The sequence below is a fragment of the Anomaloglossus baeobatrachus genome, chromosome 12 (genome assembly GCF_048569485.1).
Source record: "Anomaloglossus baeobatrachus isolate aAnoBae1 chromosome 12, aAnoBae1.hap1, whole genome shotgun sequence".
Classification (NCBI taxonomy): Eukaryota; Metazoa; Chordata; class Amphibia; order Anura; family Aromobatidae; genus Anomaloglossus; species Anomaloglossus baeobatrachus.
Window position 1 is genome coordinate 40,716,095 of NC_134364.1, and position 13,902 is coordinate 40,729,996.

General features: G+C 52.7%; 1 protein-coding gene across 2 annotated transcripts in view; it reads left to right on the top strand.

Annotated features, from left to right (window-relative positions):
* The window catches only part of RBM25 (RNA binding motif protein 25), a 159,317-nt gene that overhangs the window by 124,257 nt on the left and 21,158 nt on the right, over positions 1 to 13,902 (top strand). For both annotated transcript variants that reach the window (XM_075330236.1, XM_075330238.1), the window contains exon 15: positions 4,912 to 5,186. In XM_075330236.1, the coding sequence (XP_075186351.1) occupies positions 4,912 to 5,186 (275 nt within the window). The remainder of the gene's footprint in view (positions 1 to 4,911; positions 5,187 to 13,902) is intronic.

Here is a 13,902-nt window from a genome sequence, read left to right on the forward strand (position 1 = left end):
GCTTTCTATGCTGCTTTTCCTGCATGTGATACTGTTCCACTGACCCCCATTGTGTGCAATGCTCCCCTGTAGCACTTGGTCAGCCGGGGTCTCTACTAGAGGTGGCCAAAGGAACCACCTGTGAACCCTGTCCAGGGACAGGGACGGAGTTGCAGTTTCGGCTGATAGACTTTGCAGTCCAGACAGGCCATGGGCAATCTTGATTAATGCTCCCTGGCCACCCTCATTTGGAACACGGGAGGACTCTCTGTATGATGAGGCAGACGTAGCTGATCAGGGCTTTGGTCCTGACACCGCTCTCAATCCGGATACTCCGGATGGTGACGCCATAGTGAATGATCTTATAGCGTCCATCAATGGAATGTTGGATATTGCTCCCTCAGCTCCCCCAGTGGAGGAGTCAGCTTTACAGCAGGAGAAATCCTTTTTTCAGTATCTCATGCGTATATTGAGTACTTTTCTGGCCACGCTGACTTCAGAGAAGCAGTTCAGAAACACCACGCTTACCAGATAAGCGTTTTCTCCTAACGTATTAAGGATACACGTTATCCCTTCCCCCTGACGTGGTAAAGCGCTGGACCCAGGGTCCAAAGGTGGATCCCCCAATCTCCAGGCTTGCGGCTAGATCCATAGTTGCAGTGGAGATGGGACTTCCCTTAAAGATGCCATTGACAGACAGATGGACCTCTGGTTGACATCTGTCTGTGAAGCTATCGGCGTGTCGGTTGCTCCGGCATTCGCAGCCGTATGGGCACTCTAAGCTATTTCAGCTGGTCTTGCGCAGCTGGTCTTGAGCACATGTACATCTGTGCCGCAGGTGGTGTCCTTAACCTCGCAATGTCTGCATTGCGACTTACCCTAGTAATGCTGTCCTGGGGGGACAGTCGAGGTTTCGGTCCTTCCCAGGCTCGGGCAGGTCCCAATTGTCCTCGTCCAAAAGGGCTCAAATTCCGGCCGGGCTCAATCACGCCCAAGGAAGGCTGCAGGAGGAACCGCTACCAAGGCGGTCTCCTCATGACTTCAGCTCTCTCTCTCCGCATCCGCGGTTGGTGGCAGACTCTCCCGCTTGGCGACATTTAGCTGCCGCAGGTCACAGGCCGGTGGGTGAGAGACATTGTGTCTCACGTGTACAGGATAGAGCTTTGTTCTCGTCCTCCGGCTCGATTCTTCAGAACTCCCCCCCCCCCCCCCCCCCCCCCACCGAGCCGATGCTCTTCTGCAGGCAGAAGGAGTGGTAATCCCTGTTCCTCTTCAGGAACAAGACACGGTTTTTTCCTCCAATCTGATTGGGGTGCCAAAAAAGGGTGGCTCTTTCCGTTCCCTTCTGGACCTAAAACTGCTCACCAAGCACGTGAAGGCCAGGCGGTTCCGGATGTAACCCTCCGCTCCGTCATTGCCTCAATGTCTCAAGGAGATTTCCTTGCATCAATAGACATCAAAGATGCTTATCTCCACGTGCCAATTGCTACAGAGCACCAACGTTTTCTACGTTTCGTGATAGGAGACGACCATCTCCAGTTCGTAGCTCTGCCATTTGGTCTGGCGACAGCCCCACGGGTTTTCACCAAGGTCATGGCGGCAGTGGTAGCAGTCTTGCATTCTCAGGGACACTCGGTGATCCCTTACTTGGACAATCTACTTGTCAAAGCACCCTCTCAAGAGGCATGCCAACACAGCCTGAATGTTGCGCTGGAGACTCTCCAGACTTTCGGGTGGATCATCAACTTTTCAAAGTCAAACCTGGCACCGACTCAATCACTAACGTATCTTGGCATGGAGTTTCATACTCTCTCAGCGATAGTGAAGCTTCCGCTGGACAAGCAGCGGTCACTACAGACAGGGGTGCAGTCTCTCCTTCAGGGTCAGTCGCACCCCTTAAGGCGCCTCATGCACTTCCTAGGGAAGATGGTGGCAGCAATGGAGGCAGTCCCGTTCGCGCAGTTTCATCTGCGCCCACTTCAATGGGACATTCTCCGCCAATGGGACGGGAAGACAACTTCCCTAGACAGGAAAGTCTCCCTTTCTCAGACGGCCAAGGACTCTCTGCAATGGTGGCTTCTTCCCACCTCATTATCACAGGGAAGATCATTCCTGCCCCCATCCTGGGCAGTGGTCACGACAGACGCGAGTCTGTCAGGGTGGGGAGCAGTTTTTCTCCACCACATGGCTCAAGGGACGTGGACTCAGCAGGAGTCCACCCTTCAGATCAATGTTCTGGAAATCAGGGCAGTGTATCTTGCCCTATTAGCCTTCCAGCAGTGGCTGGAAGGAAAGCAGATCCGAATTCAGTCGGACAACTCCACAGCGGTGGCATACATCAACCACCAAGGAGGGACACGCAGTCGGCAAGCCTTCCAGGAAGTCAGGCGGATTCTGATGTGGGTGGAGGAAAGAGCATCCACCATATCAGCAGTTCACATCCCGGGCGTAGAAAACTGGGAAGCAGACTTCCTCAGTCGCCAGGGCATGGACGCAGGGGAATGGTCCCTTCACCCGGACGTGTTTCAGGAAATCTGCCGCCGCTGGGGGGTGCCGGACGTCGACCTAATGGAGTCTCGGCACAACAACAAGGTCCCGACCTTCATAGCGCGGTCTCGCGATCAAAGAGCTCTGGCGGCAGACGCCTTAGTGCAAGATTGGTCGCAGTTCCGGCTCCCTTATGTGTTTCCACCTCTGGCACTCTTGCCCAGAGTGTTACGCAAGATCAGATCCGATTGCGGCCGCGTCATACTCGTCGCCCCAGACTGGCCGAGGAGGTCGTGGTACCCGGATCTGTGGCATCTCACGGTCGGCCAACCGTGGGCACTACCAGACCGTCCAGACTTACTGTCCCAAGGGCCGTTTTTCCATCGGAATTCTGCGGCCCTGAACCTGACTGTGTGGCCATTGAGTCCTGGATCCTAGCGTCTTCAGGATTACCCCAAGGGGTCGTGGCCACCATGAGACAGGCTAGGAAGTCCACTTCTGCTAAGATCTACCACAGAACGTGGAAGATTTTCTTATCCTGGTGCTCTGCACAAGGAGTATCCCCCTGGCCATTCGCGTTACCTGTCGTTCTTCCTTCCTGCAATCTGGGTTGGAAAAGGGCTTGTCGCTCGGCTCCCTTAAAGGGCAAGTCTCGGCACTATCCGTGTTTTTTTCAGAAGCGTCTAGCACGACTTTCTCAGGTGCGCACGTTCCTGCAGGGGGTTTGTCATATCGTACCTCCGTACAGGCGGCCGTTAGATCCGTGGGATCTAAACAAGGTCCTTGTTGCTCTCCAGAAGCCGCCCTTCGAGCCTCTGAGGGATGTGTCACTTTCTCGACTCTCACAGAAAGTGGCCTTTCTGGTAGCGGTCACGTCTCTTCGGAGAGTGTGAACTAGCAGCGCTGTCATCCAAGGCTCCTTTCCTGGTGTTCCACCAGGACAAGGTAGTGCTGCGCCCCATTCAGGCGTTTCTCCCTAAGGTGGTATCCTCTTTTCATCTTAATCAGGATATCTCCTTGCCTTCCTTTTATCCGCATGCAGTTCATCGGTATGAAAAGGATTTACATTTGTTGGATCTGGTGAGAGCACTCAGAATCTACATTTCCCGCACGGCGCCCCTGCGCCGCTCGGATGCACTCTTTGTCCTTGTCGCTGGTAAGCGCAAAGGGTCGCAGGCTTTCAAAGCCACCCTGGCTCGATGGATCAAAGAACCAATTCTTGAAGCCTACCGTTCTGCTGGGCTTCCGGTTCCATCAGGGCTGAAGGCCCATTCTACCAGAGCCGTGGGTGCGTCCTGGGCATTACGACACCAGGCTACGGCTCAACAGGTGTGCCAGGCAGCTACCTGGTCGAGTCTGCACACTTTCACCAAACATTATCAGGTGCATACCTATGCTTCGGCGGACGCCAGCCTAGGTAGAAGAGTCCTGCAGGCGGCAGTTGCCTCCCCGTAGGGGAGGGCTGTCTTTGCAGCTCTAACATGAGGTATTTCTTTACCCACCCAGGGACAGCTTTTGGACGTCCCAATCGTCTGGGTCTCCCAATGGAGCGCCGAAGAAGAAGGGAATTTTGTTACTTACCGTAAATTCCTTTTCTTCTAGCTCCTATTGGGAGACCCAGCACCCGCCCTGTTGTCCTTCGGGATTTTTGGTTGTTTTTCGGGTACACATGTTGTTCATGTTGAATGGTTTTCAGTTCTCCGATGTTACTTCGGAGTGAATTTGTTTAAACCAGTTATTGGCTTTCCTCCTTCTTGCTTTTGCACTAAAACTGGTGAGCCAGTGATCCCACTGGGGGTGTATAGCCAGAAGGGGAGGGGCCTTACACTTTTTAGTGTAATGCTTTGTGTGGCCTCCGGAGGCAGTACTATACACCCAATCGTCTGGGTCTCCCAATAGGAGCTAGAAGAAAAGGAATTTACGGTAAGTAACAAAATTCCCTTCTTTGTGTACTCACCGTAAAATCGTTTTCTCTTAGCCATCATTGGGGGACACAGCACCCACCCTGTTGCCCTGTTGGGCCTTGGTTCTCTGAGTACCTTATTTGGTTATGACTCTTTTTTTTTTTTTTTTTTTCTCATGTTCCTCTGTTGAGATAAGGTTTTACTGGCTTTTTCTCCTACTGCTTGTGTACTAAAACTGAGCTTGCCTGGCCCGGCCGTGGGGTGTATACTGCAGAGGAGGAGCTATGCTTTTGCATCTACTTAGTGTCCTCCTATGGATAGGCAGCATAGCACCCATGGTCCTGTGTCCCCCAATGATGGCTAAGAAAAAACGATTTTACGGTGAGTACACAAAAATCCGTTTTTTGATCAAACAAGTAGATTTGTCCCGACATAGAGTAAGTGTACAAATGATAACATTTATGTAGTAACGGCTCCTTATTGTTCTTCTTGTGGGTGACTTGCATCCTATAATCTTTTGCTATCTTGCTTTCAAATTTAGGTGCTTCCAGTAGTCCGAGCCAAACAAGCGCTGCTAAAAGGAAGAAACTACCAGTAGATAGTGTTTTCAATAAATTTGAGGATGAAGATAGCGATGAGGTACCTCGGAAAAGGAAACTGGTGCCATTGGATTATGGTGATGAGGACAAATCCTCTGCCAAAAATAATGTGAACACTGAAGAAAAACGCAAACATATCAAGAGTCTGATAGAGAAAATCCCCACAGCTAAACCAGAGCTGTTCGCTTACCCTCTGGACTGGTCCATTGTAGACACTGTGAGTGAATATTTAGTGATGGTTATTTGATGTATGTGCCCTACCAAAAGCTGCACACAATTTAGGTGGTCAGGAGACGGCTGTCCCTTCTGTGAAGTGGACTCCAGCAGCCATACGGGTGACGTCAATATTACGTATCATAACTACAAGGTCATTTTGTTTCTCCCACTGAGCAATCAGTGAATACAAGGAAAGACTGATAATTTGAAACTCTGTGGCTCATTGAGGGTCATCCGGATTAGTGGGCCTTTCTATACATTATACTAATATATAATATATTTATTCATTTATATAGCGCTATTAATTCCACAGCGCTTTACATACAATGGCAACACTGTCCCCATTGGGGACAATCTAAATTCCCTATCAGTATGTTTTTGGAGTGTGGGAGGAAACCCCCCACAATCACATGGAGAACAAACAAACTCCTTGCAGATGGTGTCCTTGGTGGGATTTGAACTCAGGACCCCAGTTCTGCAAGACTCCAGTGCTAACCACTGAGCCTCCGTCCTGCCCTAATGAAGCAACCCCTTTAACTATACCAAAGACCTTTTGCTAAAAACTGAGTTTTGAAATGCACATTGCTTAAAAGGGTTGTTCGTCTTTTTAGATGTTTAAGCCCTGGCTGCAGTTTGTTAAAAGAAAAAAATTGAGTTGTGCTCACCTTCCTCAGGTCAACTGGTGAGTCTCTGCTGCTATTTCCGGTCTGTGGCATTGGTTCTAGGGCTGACATCACATCAATGGCGCTGCAGCCAATCATTGAGCTCAGCCGCTCCGCCAGTGTTGTCATAACGGAACTAACTGGCTACTGCAATATAGATGTAATTTCACTGTCGTAGCCAATGGCAGAGACTCACCAGTGGCCTCAGGGAAGGTGAGCACAACACTTTGTTTGTTAGCAATTAGCAGCTGAGGCTGAGCATTATCTGAAAGGGAACAACCCCTTTTATATCCAGGTTTTTTTATATGCTTTTTCTTTATCGTTCCTTATGGGAGACCCAAACCATGGGTGTATAGCTTCTGCCTCCGGAGGACACACTAAGTACTACACTCAAACGTGTAGCTCCTCCCTCCGGGCTATATACACCCCCTGGATGACAATCTACCCAGTTCAATGCTTTGTGTTCAGGAGTACACACACACTTGCATTCTCTGATATTTTTTTTTTATTTTAATTTTAAAGATTTGGAAGAAAAGCGGGTCCAGTCTGGACTCCCGGCATGTCCCTTCACACCCCACTCTGTCGGGTGCTGTTAAGGTTGACTGTATAAGGCTGGAGCCTTCACATGCCGCGCTCCTTCACATCCTCTGTCAAGGCTCTGTTTGAAGTGGGAGCCTCCACGGTCCTCTCTGCTCGCAGAAGGCCGGTCTCCATCCGCAGCCCTGTCTGGTCCCTGCTGGAAGGAGCGTTACCCCCATTCAGGGACATGGCCCTGCGTCTCAAGAGCTAAGTATTGAGACGTTTTTTCAGGGGTCCCGGGTACTTTTATATGGGGGACAGTATGTGCTTTAGCGTTACTGTTTATTCCGGCCGGTTCTGGGGATTTCCCCTGAGAACCGCGCCGGAGGTGCCTGCTCGTCGGACGCTTTTTAAAATCTAGGCCCCGGCTTCTGTTTGGGCCTAGTTTCGTTTTCGGCTTCTCTGCATGTTTTGCATACAGCGCCGCCCACCGCCCGACCAGCAGAGGGGAGGGCACTCCTCTCTGGGGAGAGGTTTCCTCCCCTGTATATCTCCCTGTATCTCTCTGCCCTCCGTTTTTCCCGCTCTGGGGCTTATACACGCCCCCCCTCTTCTCCCAGCGCCATTTTCTCAGCGTTCTTACACTGGAAGGCGCTGGGTGCTGCAGCTGCATACTGTTAGAAGGCTGACGCTTCACAGAGGAGCGGTGGAATCCGGAGGGCACACAGAGAGCACGGGCTGGTAAGCCACAACCTCTGGTTGTGGACTTTTATTACACTCTCAGACTTTCTACTGGAGTGTATTCTGGCTGCAGAGCTTCCACCATTCAGCAGCATGTCTGTCACTAGGAGCAAGGCTGCAAACATGTACGCTATATGCACTGCATGTAAGCTCATTCTGCCACAGCCAAGCACATACCCACATTGTGATGCCTGTGCTAACATGTTTGTGTCTCAGCCTGGAGCCGCCTCAGGGGTTCCTCCGGCTGCTCCGGCCCCGGTGGCTGAGCCCCCGGCTTGGGTAGCTTCTTTTTCACAAGCTATTTCCCAGTCTTTTGCCGACTCCATGGGGCAGCTGTCCCGGACACTGCTGTCCATGCATCAGCCCCCCTCTCAGGGTGTCTCTGCGGCTCAGAGCTCTGCAGAGCCCTCAGAGCATGTCCTAGGACCCCGTCCCCCTAAACGGAGACGCAGGGAACCTTCTCCTTCCTCGTCCCACGGCTCTGATTCTCAAGCCGAGGTGCAGGGCGAGGAGGATTCGTTTACTGTGGGCTCAGACGCTGCCTCTATGTACCCCATTGACTTGTCTGAGGGTGATGCGGATGTTAGTGACTTGATTGCGTCCATTAACTCCGTACTGAACCTCAACCCACCAGAGTCAGTGGAACAACCCTCTCTGATAGAGGTACACCAGTTTACCTCTCCCAAGAAACCTAGGAGTATGTTTTTTAACCACTCCAGCTTTCACACCACTGTTAGCAAGCCCAGGGCCTGTCCTGAGAAACGTTTTCCGAAGCGTAGTTCAGATGACCGTTTTCCCTTTCCATCGGAGGTGGTTAAGGACTGGGCCCAGTCCCCAAAGGTGGACCCTCCGGTGTCCAGAATCTCAGCCCGCACAGTCGTAGCTGTGGCTGATGGCACTTCTCTTAAGGATTCCACTGACCGCCAGGTTCACCTTCTGGCCAAGTCTGTATATGAGGCGACAGGATCCTCGTTCTCCCCGTCTTTTGCGGCAGTGTGGGCTCTTAAGGCAGTCTCTGCCTCTCTGGCGGAGATTCATTCCCTCTCCAGGGACTCTATTCCTGAGATGGATGCCTTAACTTCTCAAGCTTCGGCTTTTGCATCCTACGCCATGTCTGCCATCCTGGAGGCTTCTCACCGCACGGCGGTGGCCTCCGCTAACTCCCTCGCGATCCGCAGGATCTTGTGGCTTCGAGAGTGGAAAGCAGACGCTTCGTCTAAGAAGTACCTTGCGAGTCTCCCTTTCTTTTTCGCTCCATTGGGAGACCCAGACAATTGGGGTGTATAGCTTCTGCCTCCGGAGGCCACACAAAGTATTACACTTAAAAGTGTAAAGCCCCTCCCCTTCTGCCTATACACCCCCCGTGCATCACGGGCTCCTCAGTTTTTATGCTTTGTGCGAAGGAGGCTGACATCCACCCATAGCTCCACATCTTAGTCAGCAGCAGCTGCTGACTATGTCGGATGGAAGAAAAGAGGGCCCATAACAGGGCCCCCAGCATGCTCCCTTCTCACCCCACTCTTTGTCGGCGGTGTTGTTAAGGTTGAGGTACCCATTGCGGGTACAGAGGCTGGAGCCCACATGCTGTTTTCCTGCCCCATCCCTTAATGGGCTCTGGGTGAAGTGGGATCCTAATCGGTCTCCAGGCACATGAGACCGTGCTCCCTCCGCAGCCCCTGGGGAATCTGCTGACAGGAGCCGAGTATCGACAGGGACAAGGCCCTGCTACTGTGAGGTACTCTGTGTCCCCGTGGGGACCGCGCATAGAGCGCTGATGCCACACACACTGCAGCTCTGCTGGGTGTGTTAGTGCGCCGGGGACTACCGCGCCGGCCGCGCTGTGAGGTACTCTGTGTCCCCGTGGGAACCGCGCATGGAGCGCTGGTGGCCATATACACTTCAGCACTGCTGGGTGTGTTTGTGCGCCGGGGACTACCGCGCCGACCGCGCTTATATGCCGGCCGCGCTTATTACTTTAGTCCCCGGCTTTTGCGGCCTAGTATCGCATATTCCCGCCCCCAGGCCTGCCAGTCAGGGGAAGGGCGGGACGCTACACAGGATATTAGTGCTGAGGGCTGGAGCATACTTTGTATCCTCCTCCCCCCTCATACAGCACACTGGGGCTCCAGATTCCCGCACTTTCTAGGGCACGCCCACGGCCTCCTCCTCTCCACAGAACGCCGGCAGCCATTCCTGTCAGCACTTCTAACGCTGGAGAGGAGAGACAACAGGCTCTGGGAGGCCCAGGCAGGGATTCTGGTGATCACACAACCGCTTTGAGCGGTCGGTAAGCAGCACCTGAGGTGCTGGCCCCACTGAGTGCAGAAGTGTACATATATATATATATATATGCTTATATGCTATACATTTACACTGTACTGTCGCACTGTTGATTTTTGGCTATATACCCTCCTGGATTGTACTCAGAGGAGACAACAGCATGTCGTCTGCAAATAGCAAGGGTGCCAAAGCACAGGCTTACTTTGCAACCTGTACCTCATGTGCGGCCATACTACCGGCAGGTTCCACGGACCCTCATTGTGTGCAATGCTCGGCCCCTGTGGCACTTACTCAGCCGGAGCCTCTGCTACTGGTGGCCCAGGTGAAACCACCTGCTACCACTGTCCAGGTGACAGGGACGGAGTTTGCAGTATTTGCTGACAAACTGTCTGAGACTATGGATAAATGGTCTGCTAGGATACTAGAAGCCTTACAGTCCAGACCGGTGACTCAGGTCCCGGGCACTGTTCAATCATTGACCCCAGGCCCCCCTCAATTGGAGCTGCAAAGTGCTCCTGGGGTGACCCATGGGTCCCAGGGTGAGGTCTCTGACATGGACCGCAGTCCCAGGCCGCCTAAACGGTCTCGCTGGGAAATTCCCTCGACTTCATCACACTGCTCAATTCTATCCCACGGTTACAGGATAGAGCTCAGCTCTCGTCCTCCGACTCGTTTTTTCAGAACATCCCCGCCCCCCGAGAGAGCCGATGCTCTTCTTCAGGCGGTGTGCACTCTGAAGGCGGAAGGGGTGTTCTGGACCTAAAACTGCTCAACAAACACGTAAAAACCAGGCGGTTCCGGATGGAATCGCTCCGCTCCGTCATCGCCTCAATGTCCCAAGGAGATTTCCTAGCATCAATCGACATCAAAGATGCTTATCTCCACGTACCAATTGCACCAGAGCATCAGCGCTTCCTGCGTTTCGCCATAGGAGACGAACATCTTCAGTTCGTGGCACTACCTTTCGGCCTGGCGACAGCCCCACGGGTCTTCACCAAGGTCATGGCAGCAGTGGTAGCAGTCCTACACTCTCAGGGACACTCGGTGATCTCTTACTTAGACGATCTGCTTGTTAAGGCACCCACTCAAGTGGCATGCCAACACAGCCTGAACATTGCTCTGGAGACTCTCCAGAGTTTCGGGTGGATCATCAATTTTCCAAAGTCAAATCTGACACCGGCCCAATCTCTGACATATCTTGGCATGGAGTTTCATACTCTTCCAGCGATAGTGAAGCTTCCGCTGGACAAACAGCGTTCACTACAGACAGGGGTGCGATCTCTCCTTCAAGGCCAGTCACACCCCCTGAGACGCCTCATGCACTTCCTAGGGAAGATGGTAGCAGCAATGGAGGCAGTTCCTTTTGCGCAGTTTCATCTGCGTCCTCTTCAATGGGACATTCTCCGAAAATGGGACAGGAAGTCGACGTCCCTCGACAGGAACGTCTCCCTTTCACGGGCAGCCAAGGCTTCCCTTCAGTGGTGGCTTCTCCCCACTTCTCTGTCGGGGGGGAAATCCTTCCTTCCCCCATCATGGGCTGTGGTCACGACGGACGCGAGCCTGTCAGGGTGGGGAGCGGTTTTTCTCCACCACAGGGCTCAGGGAACCTGGACTCCGACAGAGTCCTCCCTTCAGATCAATGTTCTGGAGATAAGGGCAGTGTATCTTGCCCTAAAGGCGTTCCAGCCGTGGCTGGAAGGCCAGCAAATCCGAATTCAGTCGGACAACTCCACAGCGGTGGCATACATCAACCACCAAGGGGGAACACGCAGTCGGCAAGCCTTCCAGGAAGTCCGGCGGATTCTTATGTGGGTGGAAGCCACGGCCTCCACCATATCCGCAGTTCACATCCCGGGCATAGAAAACTGGGAAGCAGACTTTCTCAGTCGCCAGGGCATGGACGCAGGGGAATGGTCCCTTCACCCGGACGTGTTTCAGGAGATCTGTTGCCGCTGGGGGATGCCGGACGTCGACCTAATGGCGTCACGGCACAACAACAAGGTCCCAACATTCATGGCACGGTCTCAAGATCACAGAGCTCTGGCGGCAGACGCCTTAGTTCAGGATTGGTCGCAGTTTCAGCTCCCTTATGTGTTTCCTCCTCTGGCACTGTTGCCCAGAGTGTTACGCAAGATCAGGTCCGACTGTCGCCGCGCCATCCTCGTCGCTCCAGACTGGCCAAGGAGGTCGTGGTACCCAGATCTGTGGCATCTCACGGTGGGTCAGCCGTGGCCACTACCAGACCGACCAGACTTGCTGTCTCAAGGGCCGTTTTTCCATCTGAATTCTGCGGCCCTCAACCTGACTGTGTGGCCATTGAGTCCTGGATCCTAGCGTCTTCAGGATTATCTCAAGAGGTCATTGCCACTATGAGACAGGCTAGGAAACCAACGTCCGCCAAGATCTACCACAGGACGTGGAGGATATTCCTATCTTGGTGCTCTGATCAGGGTTTTTCTCCCTGGCCATTTGCCTTGCCCACTTTTCTTTCCTTCCTTCAATCAGGATTGGAAAAAGGGTTGTCGCTCGGCTCTCTTAAGGGACAAGTCTCAGCGCTCTGTGTTTTTTCAGAAGCGCCTGGCCAGACTTCCACAGGTACGCACGTTCCTGCAGGGGGTTTGTCACATAGTCCCTCCTTACAAGCGGCCGTTAGAACCCTGAGATCTGAACAGGGTACTGATGGCTCTTCAGAAACCACCTTTCGAGCCAATGAAGGATATTTCTCTTTCACGCCTTTCACAGAAAGTGGTTTTCCTAGTAGCAGTCACATCACTTCGGAGAGTGTCTGAGCTAGCAGCGCTGTCATGCAAAGCCCCTTTCCTGGTGTTTCACCAGGACAAGGTGGTTCTGCGTCCGGTTCCGGAATTTCTACCTAAGGTGGTATCCCCCTTTCATCTCAATCAGGATATCTCCTTACCCTCTTTTTGTCCTCATCCAGTTCACCAGTGTGAAAAGGATCTGCACTTGTTAGATCTGGTGAGAGCACTCAGACTCTACATTTCTCGTACGGCGCCCTTGCGCCGTTCGGATGCACTCTTTGTCCTTGTCGCTGGCCAGCGTAAAGGGTCACAGGCTTCGAAATCAACCCTGGCTCGGTGGATCAAGGAACCAATTCTCGAAGCTTATCGATCTTCTGGGCTTCCGGTTCCCTCTGGTCTGAAAGCCCATTCTACCAGAGCCGTGGGTGCGTCCTGGGCTTTGCGGCACCAGGCTACGGCTCAGCAGGTGTGTCAGGCGGCTACCTGGTCGAGCCTGCACACTTTCACGAAACACTATCAGGTGCATACCCATGCTTCGGCGGATGCCAGCCTAGGTAGGCAAGTCCTTCAGGCGGCGGTTGCCCACCTGTAGGAAAGGGCCGTGGTACGGCTCTATTACGAGGTATTATTTTACCCACCCAGGGACTGCTTTTGGACGTCCCAATTGTCTGGGTCTCCCAATGGAGCGAAAAAGAAGAAGGGAATTTTGTTTACTTACCGTAAATTCCTTTTCTTCTAGTTCCAATTGGGAGACCCAGCACCCCCGCCCCTGTTCCCTTCGGGCTGTTGTTCTTTGTCTACACATGTTGTTCATGTTGAATGGTTTCAGTTCTCCGAAATTCCTTCGGATTGAATTTACTTTAAACCAATTTATAACTTTTACTCCTTCTTGCTTTTGCACCAAAACTGAGGAGCCCGTGATGCACGGGGGGTGTATAGGCAGAAGGGGAGGGGCTTTACACTTTTAAGTGTAATACTTTGTGTGGCCTCCGGAGGCAGAAGCTATACACCCCAATTGTCTGGGTCTCCCAATTGGAGCTAGAAGAAAAGGAATTTACGGTAAGTAAACAAAATTCCCTTCTTTGCTGGGTCCCGGCTGTTTGGGGAACAGCTGGATGACATAATTAAGGAAGCTACTGGCGGGAAGAGTACTTCCTTGCCACAAGCTAAAGCCAAGAAACCTGTCCAGGGCAGGAACCAATCGAGGTTTCGTTCCTTTCGTTCCTCTAACTGGTCATCCTCTAAGCCCTCGGCCTCGTCCACTACCTCAGCCAAGGATCGTAAATCCAACTGGCGCGAAAGCCGCGTCCTCAAAAGACCGGAGGAGCAACGTCCTTGGTCGGTGGCAGGCTCTCCCACTTTGGCGACGTGTGGTTGCAACACGTCTCCGATCAGTGGGTGCGGGATATCATCTCCCACGGCTACAGGATAGAATTTTCTTCCAGCCCGCCAAACAGATTTTTTCTGTCCACCCCCCCCCCTGCTCCAAAGCCGCCGCCTTCTCTCAGGCCGTGGCATCCCTGCAGGCCAACGGTGTAATTGTTCCGGTTCCCGCCCGGGAACGGTTCAGCGGTTTCTACTCAAACCTCTTTCTAGTCCCCAAAAAGGACGGTTCCTTCCGACCCATCCTGGATCTCAAGCTTCTCAACAAGCATGTTCAGGTGCGGCACTTTCGCATGGAATCTCTGAGATCGGTCATTGCTTCAATGACCCAGGGAGATTTTCTGGCATCCATCGACATCAGAGATGCCTATCT